Source organism: Myotis davidii, unplaced genomic scaffold (genome assembly GCF_000327345.1).
Source record: "Myotis davidii unplaced genomic scaffold, ASM32734v1 scaffold1453, whole genome shotgun sequence".
In the NCBI taxonomy this organism is placed as follows: Eukaryota; Metazoa; Chordata; class Mammalia; order Chiroptera; family Vespertilionidae; genus Myotis; species Myotis davidii.
Window position 1 is genome coordinate 303816 of NW_006284441.1, and position 15956 is coordinate 319771.

At 58.0% G+C, this 15956-nt stretch overlaps 1 protein-coding gene across 1 annotated transcript in view; it reads left to right on the forward strand.

Annotated features, from left to right (window-relative positions):
• The first annotated feature begins 7163 nt into the window (after nt 1–7163).
• Nucleotides 7164–15956, forward strand: part of SPIRE2 (spire type actin nucleation factor 2) — a 16071-nt gene continuing 7278 nt past the window's right edge. Inside the window, 9 exon segments of the mRNA XM_015572063.1 lie at nt 7164–7362; nt 7495–7536; nt 11922–12278; nt 14643–14685; nt 14688–14722; nt 14826–14990; nt 15403–15489; nt 15662–15785; nt 15887–15956. The exon segment at nt 15887–15956 is cut by the window's right edge and continues 38 nt beyond it. Of these exon segments, the coding sequence (XP_015427549.1) occupies nt 7306–7362; nt 7495–7536; nt 11922–12278; nt 14643–14685; nt 14688–14722; nt 14826–14990; nt 15403–15489; nt 15662–15785; nt 15887–15956 (980 nt within the window). The 5' untranslated portion in view covers nt 7164–7305.

Sequence of the window (15956 nt, forward strand, 5' to 3'; positions counted from 1 at the left end):
AGATTCTCTCTTTGTCTTTTGCTCTTGGCATTTTAATTATGATGTGTCTTGGTGTGGTCCTCTTTGGATTCCTTTTGTTTGGGGTTCTCTGTGCTTCCTGGACTTGTAAGTCTATTTCTTTCACCAGGTAGGGGAAGTTTTCTGTCATTATTTCTTCAAATAGGTTTTCAATATCTTGCCCTCTCTCTTCTTCTGGTACCCCTATAATTCTGATGTTGGTACGCTTGAAGTTGTCCCAGAGGCTCCTTACACTATCTTCGTATTTGACACACTGGGTTTCTTATTGGTACTCTCCAAAGTGTACCAAGAGTGCAGGCCTCCAGGGAGTGGTCAGGGACTGTCCATCTCTCCAGCCCCTTCTTCCTGGTCATTGCAGACCCAATAGCATGTCCCGCTGTCTCCATGCTCACAGGTCAACTGGAAATCTGGGCTGGGGTTCAAAGCTCACGTGTGGCCACCGTAGGTTGACCTCTGTGGGGAGGTACCAGCCCAGGCCATCGAGGAGCCCAATTTCATTTTCCAGTCCATACGATCTTTGGTTTCTGATCATAAACATGCCTCATAAAGGTGGAGTCGGTTAGTGACAGGCTGCCTTTTCAAGATTAAGGAAAACGGATCATCTAACTCTCTGTCCTGTTGACCTCTCGTGAATCAGCTGGAACTTTAGACCAACTGCCCACTGGCCTCCGGGGCCTGAGTGATGATAAGGGAGTGGCCCCGGGAGCGCGTGGTTATTCCTCGCTGTAAACAGCAATCAGGAGAAGGTTCTCAGGTTAAGTAAATGTTTACATTAATTTTCAAGAAATCAACCACAAAACTCAGCCACCCTGGGGGCAATGACTAATAGTGTCTTCACTTGCCCACGGGACCCTTCTCCCCTCGGCTGCATGGGGAGCCGGGACAATCCCCTTCCTAATCTTTAGTTTGAAGACGTCTTCGTAACTGCTTAGAAGCCCGTTTTTTTAAAAGTGGGAAAAGGAAAGCAAGGTGACATGTGGAGTTATTTTAAGAGGCTATTATGGAGCCTCCTGATGAGAAAGGCTTCTTTTTTTATTTTTATTTTTTAATGGAGGCAGGAAGCTTCCTGTGCAGTGCTGTGCTGAGCCATGGCCCCAGGCAAAGCTCACTTCTTAACCGCAGCAGCTGTCAGAGATCAGGTGGCCCTGGGATGCTTGCAGTGGCACTTGTCCACCTGGTGCAGGGCTTGGCTGTCTCCGTGATGTGAGACCCCACCTCCATGGTCTGTATCTGCCAATGAAACATACTTCTCTCCAGGCCCTGGGCTCTCCACAGCTGGGTGCCCATCCCCTCCTCTCTTTCCCCTCCCCACACCTTCTCCATTTTTTCCCGCTAATTTGCACACTGCCCTACTTTTCTGATATTTTTTTCTTGTCAGTTTTGATGCTAAAACTTTTTCTGGGCCTCACTCCTCAGCACTTGAGTGCTTCAGATGACCTGTCCACCAGGTCGCACCTGCCTTTTCTCATGTGACCTGTCTGCCAGGTCGCACCTGTCCCTCCAGGCCCCTCCTGCTCCTTCCTCTCTGCCTGTGGACCTGAGGCGCTGACCCTCAAGCACTGCAGTCTCCAGGGTAAAGCTGCAGGCAGCTCCCCGTACAGCCCGTGCTGTGTGGACGAGGCTTCCAAACACAGAAACTCAGTCTGCCCTGCACTGGATATGATATCCCCGTGTCATGAGCTCCATGGGGCTGGGGTTTTCTTCCCACCCTTTACCTCCAGCCAGGCCTCGGCATCTCACCGGTACCCCTACTCCTCCTCCATAAACTGGGGTGATGGTGGAATATGCCTGGGAGGGAAGGACTGTGGAGGGAGCATCAGTAGGGAGTCTGCATCTACCCTGGACCCAGGAAGCACATGTGGACACACACGCACACACAGATACGCACCATATGTGCACATGCACACAGAGACAGACACACGCACACACAGTCACAGATGCACACTGACACATGCACACACAGACACGGAGACAGACACACAGACATGCACACACACAGAGACACAGCCACATGCATGAACACACACAAATGTGCACACACCAATACAAACATTACACACACAGATGCATTCGCACGTGCACACACACAGAGACAGACATATACATGAACACAAATGTGCACACGCCAATACAAAGATATGCACACAGAGACACATTCTCACACACACGGAGAGAGACAGACACACGTACACACACATATAGAGACAGACACACGCACACATGCATGCTCATGTGCACACTTTTGATGACATAAAACGTTCTCCATGCAGAGGACACCCGCTCCCCCTCAGAGATGGGCGTGGAGGCTAAAGGTGCTGCATGGGCAGCTAGCCAGGTGAGGGCCCGGCTGGCCGCTGTGTGTGTGGGAAGGTGCAGCTCTGGGAAGGGCGCCAGTCTGGGTGTGACCGAGCTAGGTGTATTTGCAAATGGCATTCCCGGTGTAGTCTCACCTCTGAGCAAGCATGACCTCACAGGAAGGCAGTCCCTGGCCAGCTGGGATCTCTGGGAGACATGGGTAACACTGCCTGTGCACCAACGACCCCAGGAGATGCTGAGCCTGCGAGGCCGCCTCAGCCGGGCCACCAGCACACCCCCACGTGCAAACCCTGCCCTGTGCTCCTAGGAGAGGCTTCGACTCCTGAGGAGGGGCCCTTGGGGTCCCTGTGCACCCTGAGATTTGGCTCCAGCCCCTCTGCCACCCTCAGGGCCCTGGTCCTCCCACTCTCCCCGACCTGGGCATGGTGGCCTCACAGAGGCAGCTGTGTAGCTCTGGTTGGTCTGGTTGAGGGATGTAGGCATTTAAGCAAATACGCTAGTGAGTATCACCCACAGGAAGACACTGGGGTTTCGCTCTGATCCTGTTAGACGCCTCAGAGGGGGTTGGGCCTCCAGGAAGGCTGCCTGGAGGCGGTGAACAGCAATCCGTAACTCAGCCTGAGGTGAGCCAGGTGTGTGGGGAAGTGCCCCTCACTGTCTCCAGCTCCGTCTGGCACCCCCATCCATCCAGCGTGGGCACTGCTGTCCCCACTGGGGGGCATTGGCACTGTGGCCTCTCCCCAGGGACTGGACAGTGGGAGACGGTGGGATAGGGTGTAAGAGTTCGCTCTGGCTGTGGTAACAAACTACACATATTTACTTCTTAAAACAACGCAGACTCATTCTCTTACTGTCAGAGGTGAGAAATCCAGATACTCTGCCTTAAGGTCAGATGGTTAGCAACCTCGCTTCTGCTGCTGCCCCAGCCCCTGCAGTGTCACAGGCTATGTGCACAGGCCTGGGAGGGGGCACAGACAGGCTGGGACAGTGTCCTGCCCACCACGGAGTGGAAAAGCCAGCTGGTGGGAGGGGCACTTCTTCCAGCAGTAGCAGCGGCAGCACTGGGTCCAGGAATTATAGTTCCGATGCTTTTGGGGGGCGGTTTTCACACTGGTGGACATGCTAAATGCAGGCACACAGATCACAGGCCACCCTGAAGTGTCCGTTCCGCCCAGTCTGGAGTGGCCCGAGAATACACATTTCTGACACATTCCCCCCATGCTGATGCCATTGGGTCCAGGGCCCACTGTGGGACCGCCCATCTGTGCGCAGTCCCCGGGGCCGCCCCTTGAGAAGGGGTCCCCCTGCCATTGCTGGGACACCTCCAGCACCAGGATGACTGTCAGCAAGGGGGACACGTCAGGGTCTGGGAAGCGAGGCCAGCAGCTGGATGTGGGGGGTGAATCAGCCAGGTGACCTTGGGCACGTCTCACCCTCTCTGGGCTGCACAGTGGGGCAGCAGTGAGGACTAAAGGAGACGCTCACGTGAGCCGTCCCTAGCCGAGTGGAATGTCAGGCATTACTTCCGGCTGCTGCCTGTCTGTGTGACCATTGGCGGGTCTCCCCGGGCTCTCCCTGAGAGACACTGGCAGGTCTTGGGAGCAGAGGGTCTGGAGGAGCGGAGGCCCCAGAACTTTGTGAAGATGCAGAGACAGCTGTGGCTGGTGTTGCTCAGTGATTAGAGCATCGGCCCGAGTACCAAAGGGTCACAGGTTGCATTCCCGGTCCGGGCACCCAGGGCATGTACCTGGGATGCAGGTTCAATCCCCGGCCCGGTTGGGGCGTGTGCAGGAGGCAACCAATCGATGTGTCTCTCCCTCGCTCCCTCTCTCTGAAATCAATGGTAAAATCCTCGGGTGAGGATTTAAAAAAAAAAAAGATGCAAGACTGAGCGTGTATTGCTTAGGGCGCTGCCAGCACACATCTCCCAACTCGGTCTCCACTGAACTGACTTGGCTCCTGGGGTCCTGGCTCCTGGGGGTCCTGGCTCCTGCTTGCAGGGGGGAAACCTGTGGGTGACTCTGAGTTCCTGGCGAAGCACGTTGACCTCACCCACCCTGAGGCACTGGCGGAAGTGAAGTGGGGAACACGGGCCACACCACACACACGGAGCCTTTGGCCCAGAGAGCTGTTTGCTAAACAAACACACGACTTCCGTGGTTTCGAGCAGGCATCTTCCCTCCCCGCCTTCGCCAGCTCCTTCCCCGGGAGCATGCGGGGCCTCAGTGTCCTTCACTGAAGCTTAAGTCTGTTTCCTGATGAGGAGCAAGCATGTGTGGGCGGCGGACGATGCCAGGCCCCGGGTGTTGCTGTTCCGTCTCACACTGACCTGGACGGGCGGAGCTCTGCTTTCTAAGAGCAGGCCCAGGAGGCGGCTGCTCAGTGACACAGGTTGTCTGACTCCGCGCTCTGCTCTCCCGCAGACCCCGCTCCAAGCGAGGCTGGCTCGCCCGTTCTCACACCTGCACACAGATTCGTTTCTTGACCCCAGTGTGTCACATGCTCCAAGTTCAGAGAGTGTGACGGGAACGCAGTCTGAACCTCCTCACAGTGGAAGGCCCAGCACACACCACCCCCCTCCCCCAAACACGGGCTTCCCTCCGCTACTTCCCTTAAAAGGGGGCTCGGCCTGTCTCGTTACAACAGACACCTCCCTCTCTTTGGTGGCTGTCCAGGGTCCCCTGGCAGATGTGGCTGTTAGGGTGAGTGGTCGGCGGCGGCATGCCACCTGGGCGTGCCTTCTACGCTAGCCAGGCGGCCAGCAGGTGCGGTTCTGGGAGGTGTGTGTCTTTGGGGTGGTTGTCATCTCCCACCAGCGTGGTGTGGGGGCCAGTCCCACAGCCAACCCGGCCCCGGTCTGTCCCAGGACCACGCGGCTGCTCCAGGCCTGCGATGTGAAAGGCAGGAGCCTTTTGGGCTGGGAGTCCCCTCTGCTGTGTTGTCTTCAGTATTAACTGTCAGTATTTAAGGCCCCTGGGGTCCATCCTCGGGGGGCCCGGGCGTAGCCGGCCTCCCCCCAGATGGGTGGGGTCTCATCCACACCATTCCCTGACCTGACCCCAAGAGTACCAGTCCTGGGCGGGAGTCCTGGAGGTAGGAGGCCCCCTGCCGTTGCTGGGACAGTGTATCACGCTGGTCCCAACCTCCACGTCCTTGCAGGCCGTCTGACCCAGGAAGTGTCTGCCCTCCTTTCCTGGCTGGTTCTTTGAGTTAGCTGGGCAGGTGTCACTCCATCTGCAGGTGAGGAGAGAAGGTCAGAGAGGCAAGACCCCAGGTCAGACCACAGGTGGCAGAGGGGGTAGGGATCCGGCCTGAACAATGCTCCCCTCCCCCTCCACACACACCCCAGGCTGCAGGGGCCTCGGCTGCCAGGTAGCCTCCTCCCGCCACCCACCTGGCGGCAGGTGAAGCACTTCCTCTTGAAGCTGCTCCAGGGAACTCCAGGCTGCAGTCCCCACAGACTCTTCTCCAAATGACACCTTTCATCTCTTCCTACTACGGCCCGGGATCACTTCAAAGAGAACTCACGGCTTCTCGATTCCTCCTCATCTGTGACTTCATACAGAGGAAACCGGAGAGCCTTACCTTTCTAGTCGGTCTTGGCGAGGGCGCGCTTCCCTCAGGGACTGAGAAGCCCTGGCTGGTAGTTATGCCTGCGTATTCTGGGTGGGTGAGGTCTGTCTCTACACTTTGGGGTCTGGCAGGATGCGGTGTCGGGGTCCCAGCCCAGCCACTGATTAGTTCTGTGGTCTTGGGTACATTTCTTCACCTACCTGAGCCTCGGTTTCCTCCTCTGTGAGGAGGGAGTCATGGCACCAACCTCCGTCAGGTGGCGATGCCGCTGGAGCTGTAACAAATCATTGGTCCATTGGGTAGCCAGGGGCTCTGTGTAGAGAGCTGGGCACAGCCTCCATTGCCCCAAACCTCACCGAGGGGCAGCTTGCTCATCCCAACCCAAAGTTCATAGTTAGATTCCTGAGCATTTACTTTGGTTAACACATGGATTATTTCAGCCATGGATGTAAGCATTAAAATTATTTCCACCAGAGCCCTAGCCAGTTTGGCTCAGTGGATAGAGCGTCGGCCTGTGGACTGAAGGGTCCCAGGTTTAAATCCAGTCAAGGGCATGTACCTGGTTGCAGGCTTGATCCCCTGCCCTGGTCAGGGCATGTGCAGGAGGCAACAAATCAATGTGTCTCTCTCACATCGATGTTTCTCTCTGTCTCTCCCCCCTCCCACCCACTCTCTCTAAAAATCAGAGACAGGCTCAGTCAGTGAGGAGCCCTGAAGGCTGGTTGCACCCCCTTCTTTGTCAGGGGGCACCTTTGTTCTGAGTCTGATTTCTCCCACGGCCTCCACCCCATCCCAGCTGCAGACTTTGACTGGAACCCAGCACAGCCACAGGGCCGCTGGCTCTCACTGGTTCAGCTCCGCTGGTGCTGGGTGGATGTTTTCTGTTATTTCACTGAATCGGTCCGACAGGGAGTCCCTTTATCTTGGCGATCTTCCTGGCGCTTGACGGCATCTTGAAAATATTTGCGTAGTTAGCAGGTTCACTTAGCGGACAGCTTCATGGTTGGTGTGTTTACCTCCCCCTCGTTCCAGAAGGAATGTCAGGCAGCTGACCTCCGTCTAATGCAGCTCTACCTGCCGAGTTCAGGGAAGGCTGTGGGAGCGCTGGGTCCGGTCTCATCCAGCCGGTATCCTGGGAGGCCCTGCGGGGAGAGGGAGAGGGGCGGCTGCAGCTCCCCCTGCACCTCCACTTCCTAGCTGGGACAGCTTGGGGCAAACAAGCCCCCCTCTGCCCCCTGCCCCCGGGCCTCCATCCCAGATTGAGTGGTGACTGATGCCCTTACCCAGCTCGGCAGCTAGGGAGCTCTGCTGTGATTTGGGGGCGTTCGGCTCGGCTCCACACCTGGAGTGTGCAGGGGCTGCCCTGCTGTCCTGGCCCCTCACCTGGGCATCCAGCTCATGGCTGGGTCTTACAGGGTCTTGCCAAATGGCCAAATGGCCATGGCCCTGCCCGCTGTGAGCTCCCTGCTGTGGGAACGGAGGGTGTGGGCTGTCTGTTCCCCAGGGGAAGGTGGCTGGGCCCCCGTTCCTCGTTCCTGGGGTCGGAGGGGTGAGGCCTGTCCTGACTGCCTGTTCTCTCTTGCAGAGCCCACAATGATGGTGGTGTCACCGGCCAGTTCGGAAGCCCAGGTACGTTCAGAACAATTTTTACGTTTACTTGATACCTATTAAAGCGTACGTGCATTGTGTAGTATGAATTAGAAAACAGACAGTTGCCGAAACCGGTTTGGCTCAGTGGATAGAGCGTCGGCCTGCGGACTGAAGGGTCCCAGGTTCAATTTCAGTCAAGGGCATGTACCTGGGTTGGGCGCACTTCCCCAGTGGGGGATGTGCAGGAGGCAGCTGATCGATGTTTCTCTCTCATCGATGTTTCTAACTCTCTATCTCTATCTCTCTCCTTTCCTCTCTGTAAAAAATCAATAAAATATATTTAAAAAAAAAAGAAAACATACAGTTATACCATTGATTTGGGGGACAGGACACAGATACAGTTCTCTAAGGGCTTCATTGAAGGAAGCTGAGGAAAAGATTTTCCCCAGAGGTTTGGGGCGGGGGAGCCCACGTGGGTGGTGTGGGCCCCAGTGAGCCTCGAAGGCCCTAAAGGGAGGGGGAAGCCATGATAGCCTACCCCCATCTCCTTCCACCTCCTGAGAAAGCGAAGGTGGCGTGATGTTTGGGGGCCCAGAGAGTGTCTGGCAGGGTGTGGGTCAAGGGCCACGGAGGAAAACCAGCTGCGTGAGCAATGCCCAGGAGCCCCCACCCGCCCTAGAACTCAGACCTCAGCAGGACTTCTCCCTGCCCCCCCCCCAGTGACCTGCCCCCAGGTAATTTGTCCTGAATTTGATGTTTATCATTCCACTGCCTTTTAAAAACCAGTTTTATGCAAATACACATTCCTCTATTAAACACAGCTTTATACTAAGCGGAGGGGGGGGGCTCAGGCCGAAAGAGGCTACATCCTCTGTTGTGGAGAATTTAAAAACAGTAACAAAACCACCCCAAAGCTGCTGGCAGCTCTCAGTAATGTCGGTGAGCAGGTCCGCCCTTGGCTGCGTAAACAGTGTCGCTGGGGCTGCTCTGAGTTCTGTGCTGCCTGCGTACCAGGTAGGCAAAAGTGGGTTTACCGTTGTAAGGACACACAGTTTATCCTTGTGCTATTAATTGTTGTATTATTTCCCATACGAACAACTGTAAGCCTACCTTGCCCCATCCTGTATAGTTTTCTGGAGTTTTGGGGGAAAACAACAATCTGTTTTCAAGACTCACCTCCACTGCTTCGCATGGCGCTCGGGCCCCTTCGCGCCCCATAATGCTCTGTATAAGGTGCTTTTCCGCAGCCCAGGAATGGGGCCCCCCTCAGCCGTGTCCCCAGGGCTGTCCCTCTGGTCCACACCAGCCCCTGCAAAGGAGACCTATGGTTATCAATTCTGCAGCTTTTCACAAGGGACTTTAGGGGGTGTCTAATCTGGAGGTTGTCCGTGGGGCCCACAGGTTAACCTGGTACCCACCCAGGAAACGTGGCCAGGGGCACGCTTGTCATGTTGGCCCTGATTTTCACTGCAGCTCCCGGAGCCGGCCTGCAGCGTCAGCTCCTCCTCTCTGTGGCTCCTTCCATTACTGGGCTGCCCCCCACCCCCACCCCCGCTGGCCCGCCGCCCGCAGGCAGGGCTGGAGGTCCTGGGACTCTGGCTGGCTGCCCAGATTTCTCCTTATGGGAAAGCAAGTGCCTGCCTTCCAGGTGCATGGGGCACAGAGAAGCTTTTAGGAGCAGCTCTCAGATGAGTGCTCTGATGGAGTTAACCCTTCCAGTGACGCGATGTTAGCGGAGGCCGCCGCCTGGACAGTGAGGGGGAGGCCCCATGGCGGGGCGCTGTGCTGTGTTGGGGTGAGGGCCTTTCTGTTTCACCCCTGTCTGTCCTGCCCCCTGTGGCAGAGTGGTCCCCATTGGACAGACCTGGTCAGAGCCACCACTAGGGTCAGCAGGGCCCAGGGGTCAGACCCAGAGTGGACAGACATGACGTTTATTCCTGGCACCTACCTCTGGGCCAGGAAAGACTTGATGGGAATTGGTGTGAGTGGTGGCTTCTGGCCCAGCCGGTGTGGCTCAGTGGTTGAGTGTTGACCCATGAACCAAGAGGTCACCGATTCGATTCCCAGTCCGGGCACATGGCCGGGTTTCAGGCTTGGTTCCCAGTAGGGGGCGTGCAGGAGGCAGCCACTCAATGATGTTTCTCTCTGATGTTTCTCTCTCTCTCTCCCTCTCCCTTCCTCTCTCTCTAAAAAATAAATAAATAAATGGTGGCTCCTGCCCATCAAGTCATCCTGAGGGGCACAAGGGGGTCCTCTGGCCTACTGCCCTGGGGGCTCCCCTGGCCAGGGCCCTGCAGTTACCTGTCAGGTGTCAGCAGCCTGTAGGCCTTGGGCTCTACCCTTTGACTCGTGATTCTCGGGTGTGACTCAAGCTGGGTCTGTGACCCCGCCTGCCTAAAGCAGAGGTGAGACAGCCTCCAGGACTGGCTGGGGCGGCCGATCCATGATCCTCTGGGCTGGAGCCTTCTCTTCCCACCAGTCCCTGAGCCTGGCTGACCCCCCAGGCACCCTCCATGTTCAGGGTGCTCTCGAAGGCCAGTCTGCAGGACAGAGAGCCCTGTTCTCGCAGCCGTCCCCTGCTCGATGCTGGCGCTCACCGTCTGCCCTCCTTAGCCCAGCTCTGCTCAGCTCCTGGGTGCCGGGTGGTGGGAAGGCAGGAAGTGAGAGGAGAGCCGGGGGGTCCTCTGAGGCCAGATGGTTGGGGAGTGGAAGGTGCTCTGGTGAGGGCCAGGCTCCACCTGCCACCACGCAGACGTCCACCAGGCCACGGGCAGACCAGAGTCTCAAGTCCAGCTCGGCCAGCTGCTAGCTGCAGGCAAGGGACCTGGCCTCTGTACCTCTGTGCCCGCCCTGTGGCACGGGAGGTTGCCGGTGCTCTGTTGCAAAGTTAGGTGGCAGCCCGCTCAGCACAGTGCCCAGCACACACAGAGCTGTTGTCCTTTCTTTTTTTTTTAAATTGATTTTCTTTAGAGAGAGAGGAAGGAGAGGGATAGATAGATAGAAACATCAATGGTGGGAGAGAATCACTGATTGGCTGCCTCCTGCACAGCCCCTACTGGGGATGGAGCCCACAACCCCAATCTGGGCATGTGCCCCGACCAGGAATCCAACCGTGACCTCCTGGTTCATAGGAGGTCAACCTCTGAGCCACACCTTAGCTTACAGATTTTTAATGTGCTAATTACACTTTAAAAAACAAAAAGCTTGCCCTAACCGGTTTGGCTCGGTGGATAGAGCGTCGGCCTGCAGACTGAAGGGTCCCAGTTCCGATTCCAGTCAAGGGCATGTACCTTGGTTGCGGGCACATTCCCAGTAGAGGGTGTGCAGGAGGCAGCTGATCGATGTTTCTCTCTCATCGATGCTTTTAACTCTCTATCCCTCTCCCTTCCTCTCTGTAAAAAACCAATAAAATGTATTTTTAAAAAACACACAGAAAACAAACAAACAAACAAACAAAAAAAGCTTTGTGAATCCCAGCTTGGGGCTCTGACAGTTAGAACCAGTTACGTATACGATTATTTCTTAGGTTTTTCTTTTTCAGGCAAAATTTACACACATTGACATTTACATGCAGTTTAAAATACTTAAATGAGGAGGTCATCTCTTATCAGTTCAAGTGTCAGGCTTTCTCATGCAGAGTTAAGGGGTTTATTCCAGCAGCGTGAATCAATGAGCTGGTCTTGCTCAGACTTACAGTGTCTGTCATATTACATATTACATATTACATATCCCTTTCGGGATAGCACTTAATTAGGATGCCCCTGTCTTTTGTAATCGAATTTTTGGGGGTGTACTTTACACTCGAGTTTGACGGGTCCTGACAGATGTGCTTTCACCACAAGGACACAGACCTCTTCCATCACCCGAGCTTCCTGTCCCCCTCCAGCCCCCAGCCCAGCCCGAATCAGAACCACCGGCCTGCTTTTTGTGGCTACAGAGGAAACTTATCTTGCCTCGAGTTTGATATCAGGGAACCACGCGCCGCGGGGATTTAGGCCGGCCCCCCTCTGCGTGTGGGGTGTGAGGGGCGCAGTGGCCTCCGCTTTCACTCTGAGAAGGGGCCACACTTGTGTGCCGACCACCAGGGGAGACGCTGGACACACAGGCGTGGGTGCTGTGGGCATCCCAGGACGAGGCGTTGTGGATGCTTGTACTTCCTTCTCTTGGTTAAACATCTGGGGGACGGGTTGCCGATCACGTGGTAAATGCATGTTTGGTTGTAAGAACTGGCCAATGTTTTCCCAGTGGGTGAGCTACTTGGGGGGCCAGGGTCTTGTTCTGGTGCCCCACAGTACACCACCCGTGGAGGACAGGCTGCTTCCATTGCACTGTCCGCCTGTGATCAGGCCCAGACCCCGTCCCTCTCCGGTGGTGCCCTCCCCGCCCCCCGCCGCCCCCTGACGGTCTGGACCCCTGTCCCACAGATGGTGCAGTCACTGGGCTTCGCCATCTACCGCGCACTGGACTGGGGTCTGGACGAGAGCGAGGAGCGGGAGCTCAGCCCGCAGCTGGAGCGGCTCATCGACCTGATGGCCAACAGCGACTGCGAGGACGGAGGCTGCAGCGCGGCGGACGAGGGCTACGGGGGCCCTGAGGAGGAGGAGGAGGCAGAGGGCGGCCCCCGCGCTGTGCGCACCTTCGCGCAAGCCATGCGGCTGTGCGCCGCGCGCCTGACCGACCCCAGGGGCGCGCAGGCCCACTACCAGGCCGTGTGCCGCGCGCTCTTCGTGGAGACGCTGGAGCTGCGGGCCTTCCTGGCCAGGGTCCGCGAGGCCAAGGAGGTGAGCAGAGAGGCGTGTGGGGAGGGACAGGGTGGACGGAGGCAGGAGGGGGAAGTGGCCAAGGACAGGGTGGGGGACCTCGTGCGATGGTGGTGAGCAAAAGGGAGGGGTGGCAGGAGGAGGCAGGAGGGGATGGAGGGAAGGAGGGTAGGGAGGCTTGGAGAGGCCTCTCAGTTAGGTATCAGCCTCCTGCCTCCAGCTCACCTGGGCAGGTGCTGTTCCTCCTCAAGATGAGGTGCTAAAGGCAGCCGCTGCTCCTTGCCCCCAGGACCCACAGAGGTGCTGGGGTGCCTGGAGCCTTGGGGCAGAGGGTATCCAAGTCCGTGTGGATCAGGTCCTCTGTAATGTGATTTACAGGAAGCTACATTTTAGAGAGATTTTCAACAACCAAAAAAGCTAGACTCAAAAGAGCTTACCGTGTCCCTCTCCCAGTCCCAGAGCGAGCACAGGGCCCAGCTGGGCCTCCACTGGTGGTCTCCCCAGGCCTGCCCTGCCCCTGGGTGGTCTCAGAGTTAGGAGCTGACAGTCTGCCCCTCAGCTCTCTGGGTCTTGGAGGAAACAAGTGGGGAGCTTGGCTTCCCGTTCGCACCTCACAGAGGAGAACGTGGACACTGGAGAAGTCCGGGGCATGTGCTCCCTTCTCCTGCGAGTGCAGGAGGTATTCTTTCAACGTGCTGATCCCTGCTTGCACCCTGACCCCTCACGGGCACTGTCTCTCGTTTCCTCTAACCAAGAAGCGTTCCGGGCAGCTTCCCTGATCCTCTGGCCCGAGCAGGCTCTCAGGGCTGTTCTGACTGGCGGGGCTGGGACCCAGCTCAGGACAAGCAGTCGATGAGCCCCTTGGCCCTTGTCTGCAGCCCATCAACACTCCAAGGGGGGTGGCTCCCCGGCCCTGCCGGTCTCCCACAGACCATCCTCCCCACTCCTCCGCTGCATCTTGGAGATGTCCTGCTAAAGCTCCAATTAGTGGGCGCTCAGAAGTCATCGTTTAGTGGCTGGATTGATTTCTGACCCAGAGGACAGACGCTCTTTCTTTTAAAAAGCTCTAGATTTCAAGCAGTTGACCCATGAGAACGTCAGGGAATTGTTGATAGAGGGAGTGCAAGGCGGTTCTCTCGGGGGGAGGGGGGGGACACCGGCTGCTCAGGGACAATTGTGCTGCTCCAGGAAGGATGGGAGACACACCTGGTGCCCTTTGCCCACAGGGACCACCAGGTCACACCCAGGCCTATTTTTAGAATCACTACCTTGTGCTTCTCAGAGACCTGGCAGCCTTTTCTAGAGCACTTTGGCAAGAGGCTTGGGGCTAAAGCCAGGGAAACCGGTTCTGTCTTAGTTGGGGGGGGCGGGGGGGGGCGCCTGTGTGCTGAAGGGCAGATGCTTCTCCAGGTGGGGGAGCTGGTGAGAACAGACACCCCAGATGCTGCCAAGACCCAGGACAATGGAGCCAGCAGACCTAGCAGCTTCTTCTCAAATTCTCAGCGTAGTGGTTACCCAACAATCCCTGATGCCCTCCTGTGGCCCTGAACATGCTGGTGGCATTTCCCCAGCCCATGAAATACATGCCTGACTGTTTTCCAGGACTTGCTGAGTAACTCACCCATCCATCCATCCACCCACCCACCCATCCACCCATACAACCATCCATCCATCCATCCATCCATCCATCCGTCGGTCCCTCCATCCATCCATGTATCCATCCACCCACCCACCTGCCCATCATTCATCACCCGTATACCCATCCATCCATTCATTCAACCAACATTTAAGGCCAACCATGTGCCACTCTGTGCTAAGGAGACAGGAATATCAACATGAGGAAAAAAACAAAGACAGAAAATGTGGTTCTGGCCTCATGGAGTCACTAGCGCAGACGACCACTGAAGAGGCAGATGAATGCAGAACTGTAGCTGGGTCCGCAGGCGGAGGCGTGGCCTGGGTGTGCTGAGAGGGTGGGCGGATGTGGCCCAGATGAAGAGGCTGAGAAAGGCCTTCCGGGGACGGGCTGTGACCTGGGATCTGAGGGAAAACGCTTCCGACACGGGAGAGCGGCTCCGTGCCCGCTTCGGGGGCCCCACGCCTCGCTGGGGCGTGCAGACCAGGTGAGAGAGGCTCTCTGTGGGGGCTGGGCTCTCGTCCCCGCCCTGGCCAAGGAGAAGCTGCCAGGGATGGCGATGGGGCACCAGGTGTCCCGTGTGGCTCCGTGGCCGATGGCTTAGTTCTCCCAGATACCTTTCTGCGCCCGAGCCTGGGCCCTAGTCTTGCTGGTGGAATAGCCCGTGCGGTAAAGACAGGCCACAGTGACGGCCCGGCCGGCGCCCACACCCTGAGCTGCCGTTCCCCCACCTTCTCTTGGACCCACAGATGCTGCAGAAGCTTCGCGAGGACGAGCCACAGGCAGAGCAGCCCTGGCGGAACTGGACAACCTGAGGCACACGGACTGGGTAAGACCCGGCTCCCTGACCCGGGACCCCGAGGACCTGCGCCTGGAGGGCCCCGGGAGGCCTGGCCGGGGCTCAGGGCCATTCTCACCTTCTCGGGGCCCAGGCCCGACTCTGGGTCCAGCTCATGCGGGAGCTTCGCCACGGAGTGAAGCTCAAGAAGGTGCAGGAGCAGGAGTTCAACCCGCTGCCCACCGAGTTCCAGCTCACCCCCTTCGAGATGCTGATGCAGGACATCCGCGCCCGGAACTACAAGCTGCGCAAGGTCATGGTGAGCCGGCGGGCGCCTGCCCTCCCCGCGCCTGCCCTCCCCGCGCCGCCCCTCCCCACCCCTCTCCACCTGTGTGCTGGCCGCCGCCGGGCATCCCGTGGGAGCCGGCAGACGTGGCCCCGATTCCTAGTGTGACCGGGGCAGATGCGGAGGCCGCGGGATGGTCCAGTGGAATCCCCTGTGGCCGCTGCCGCTGTCACCCTAAGAATTTTAAACGTGCGGGTTCATCTCTTTCTCGTGACGACCCTGGGAGGTGGGGTCACGGACCCCGTTTTCCCACGAAGAACCCCAGACGCAGGGAAGTGTGGGGCGGCGCCAATGTGGGCACCGTGAGCAGGACCCTGGGCCACACTGACGGCCACAGGGAGGAGGACATGAGGACCAGGCCCTGAGCCGCCGCCCCGCCCCGCAGGTCGATGGGGACATCCCTCCCAGGGTGAAGAAGGACGCCCACGAGCTCATCCTCGACTTCATCCGCTCCCGGCCGCCGCTGAAGCAGGTGCCAGCTCGGTGCCCCCACCTCTGGGCCCCCTGCCCGGACCGGCGGACAGCGGGGCGTGTGTGCGGAGGGAGGTGCCAAGGGTTGGTCTAGATGGACACCGTCTGCTCCCCGCTGTGCGGGGCTCCCGGGGGGTCTCCCTAACTGCCCCCTGTGCGCCCCGCCCCTGCAGGTCTCAGAGAGAAGGCTCCGCCCCCTGCCTCAGAAGCAGAGGACCCTGCACGAGAAGATCCTGGAGGAGATCAAGCAGGAGCGGAGGCTGCGCCCTGTGGGGGCCCAGCGCTGGGGTGGCCGGGGTGAGCCAGGGACCCCCCTTCCTTGCCCTCCTCCCCCCTCCCTGCACGCTTCCCCCCTGACATCCTGTCCTGCCCTCGCCACCCGGGTTTGGCTCCCCCAGGGTTTGGCTCTCTGCCCTGTATCCTCAACGCCTGCTCCGGGGACGTCAAGTCCACTTCCTGCATCAACCT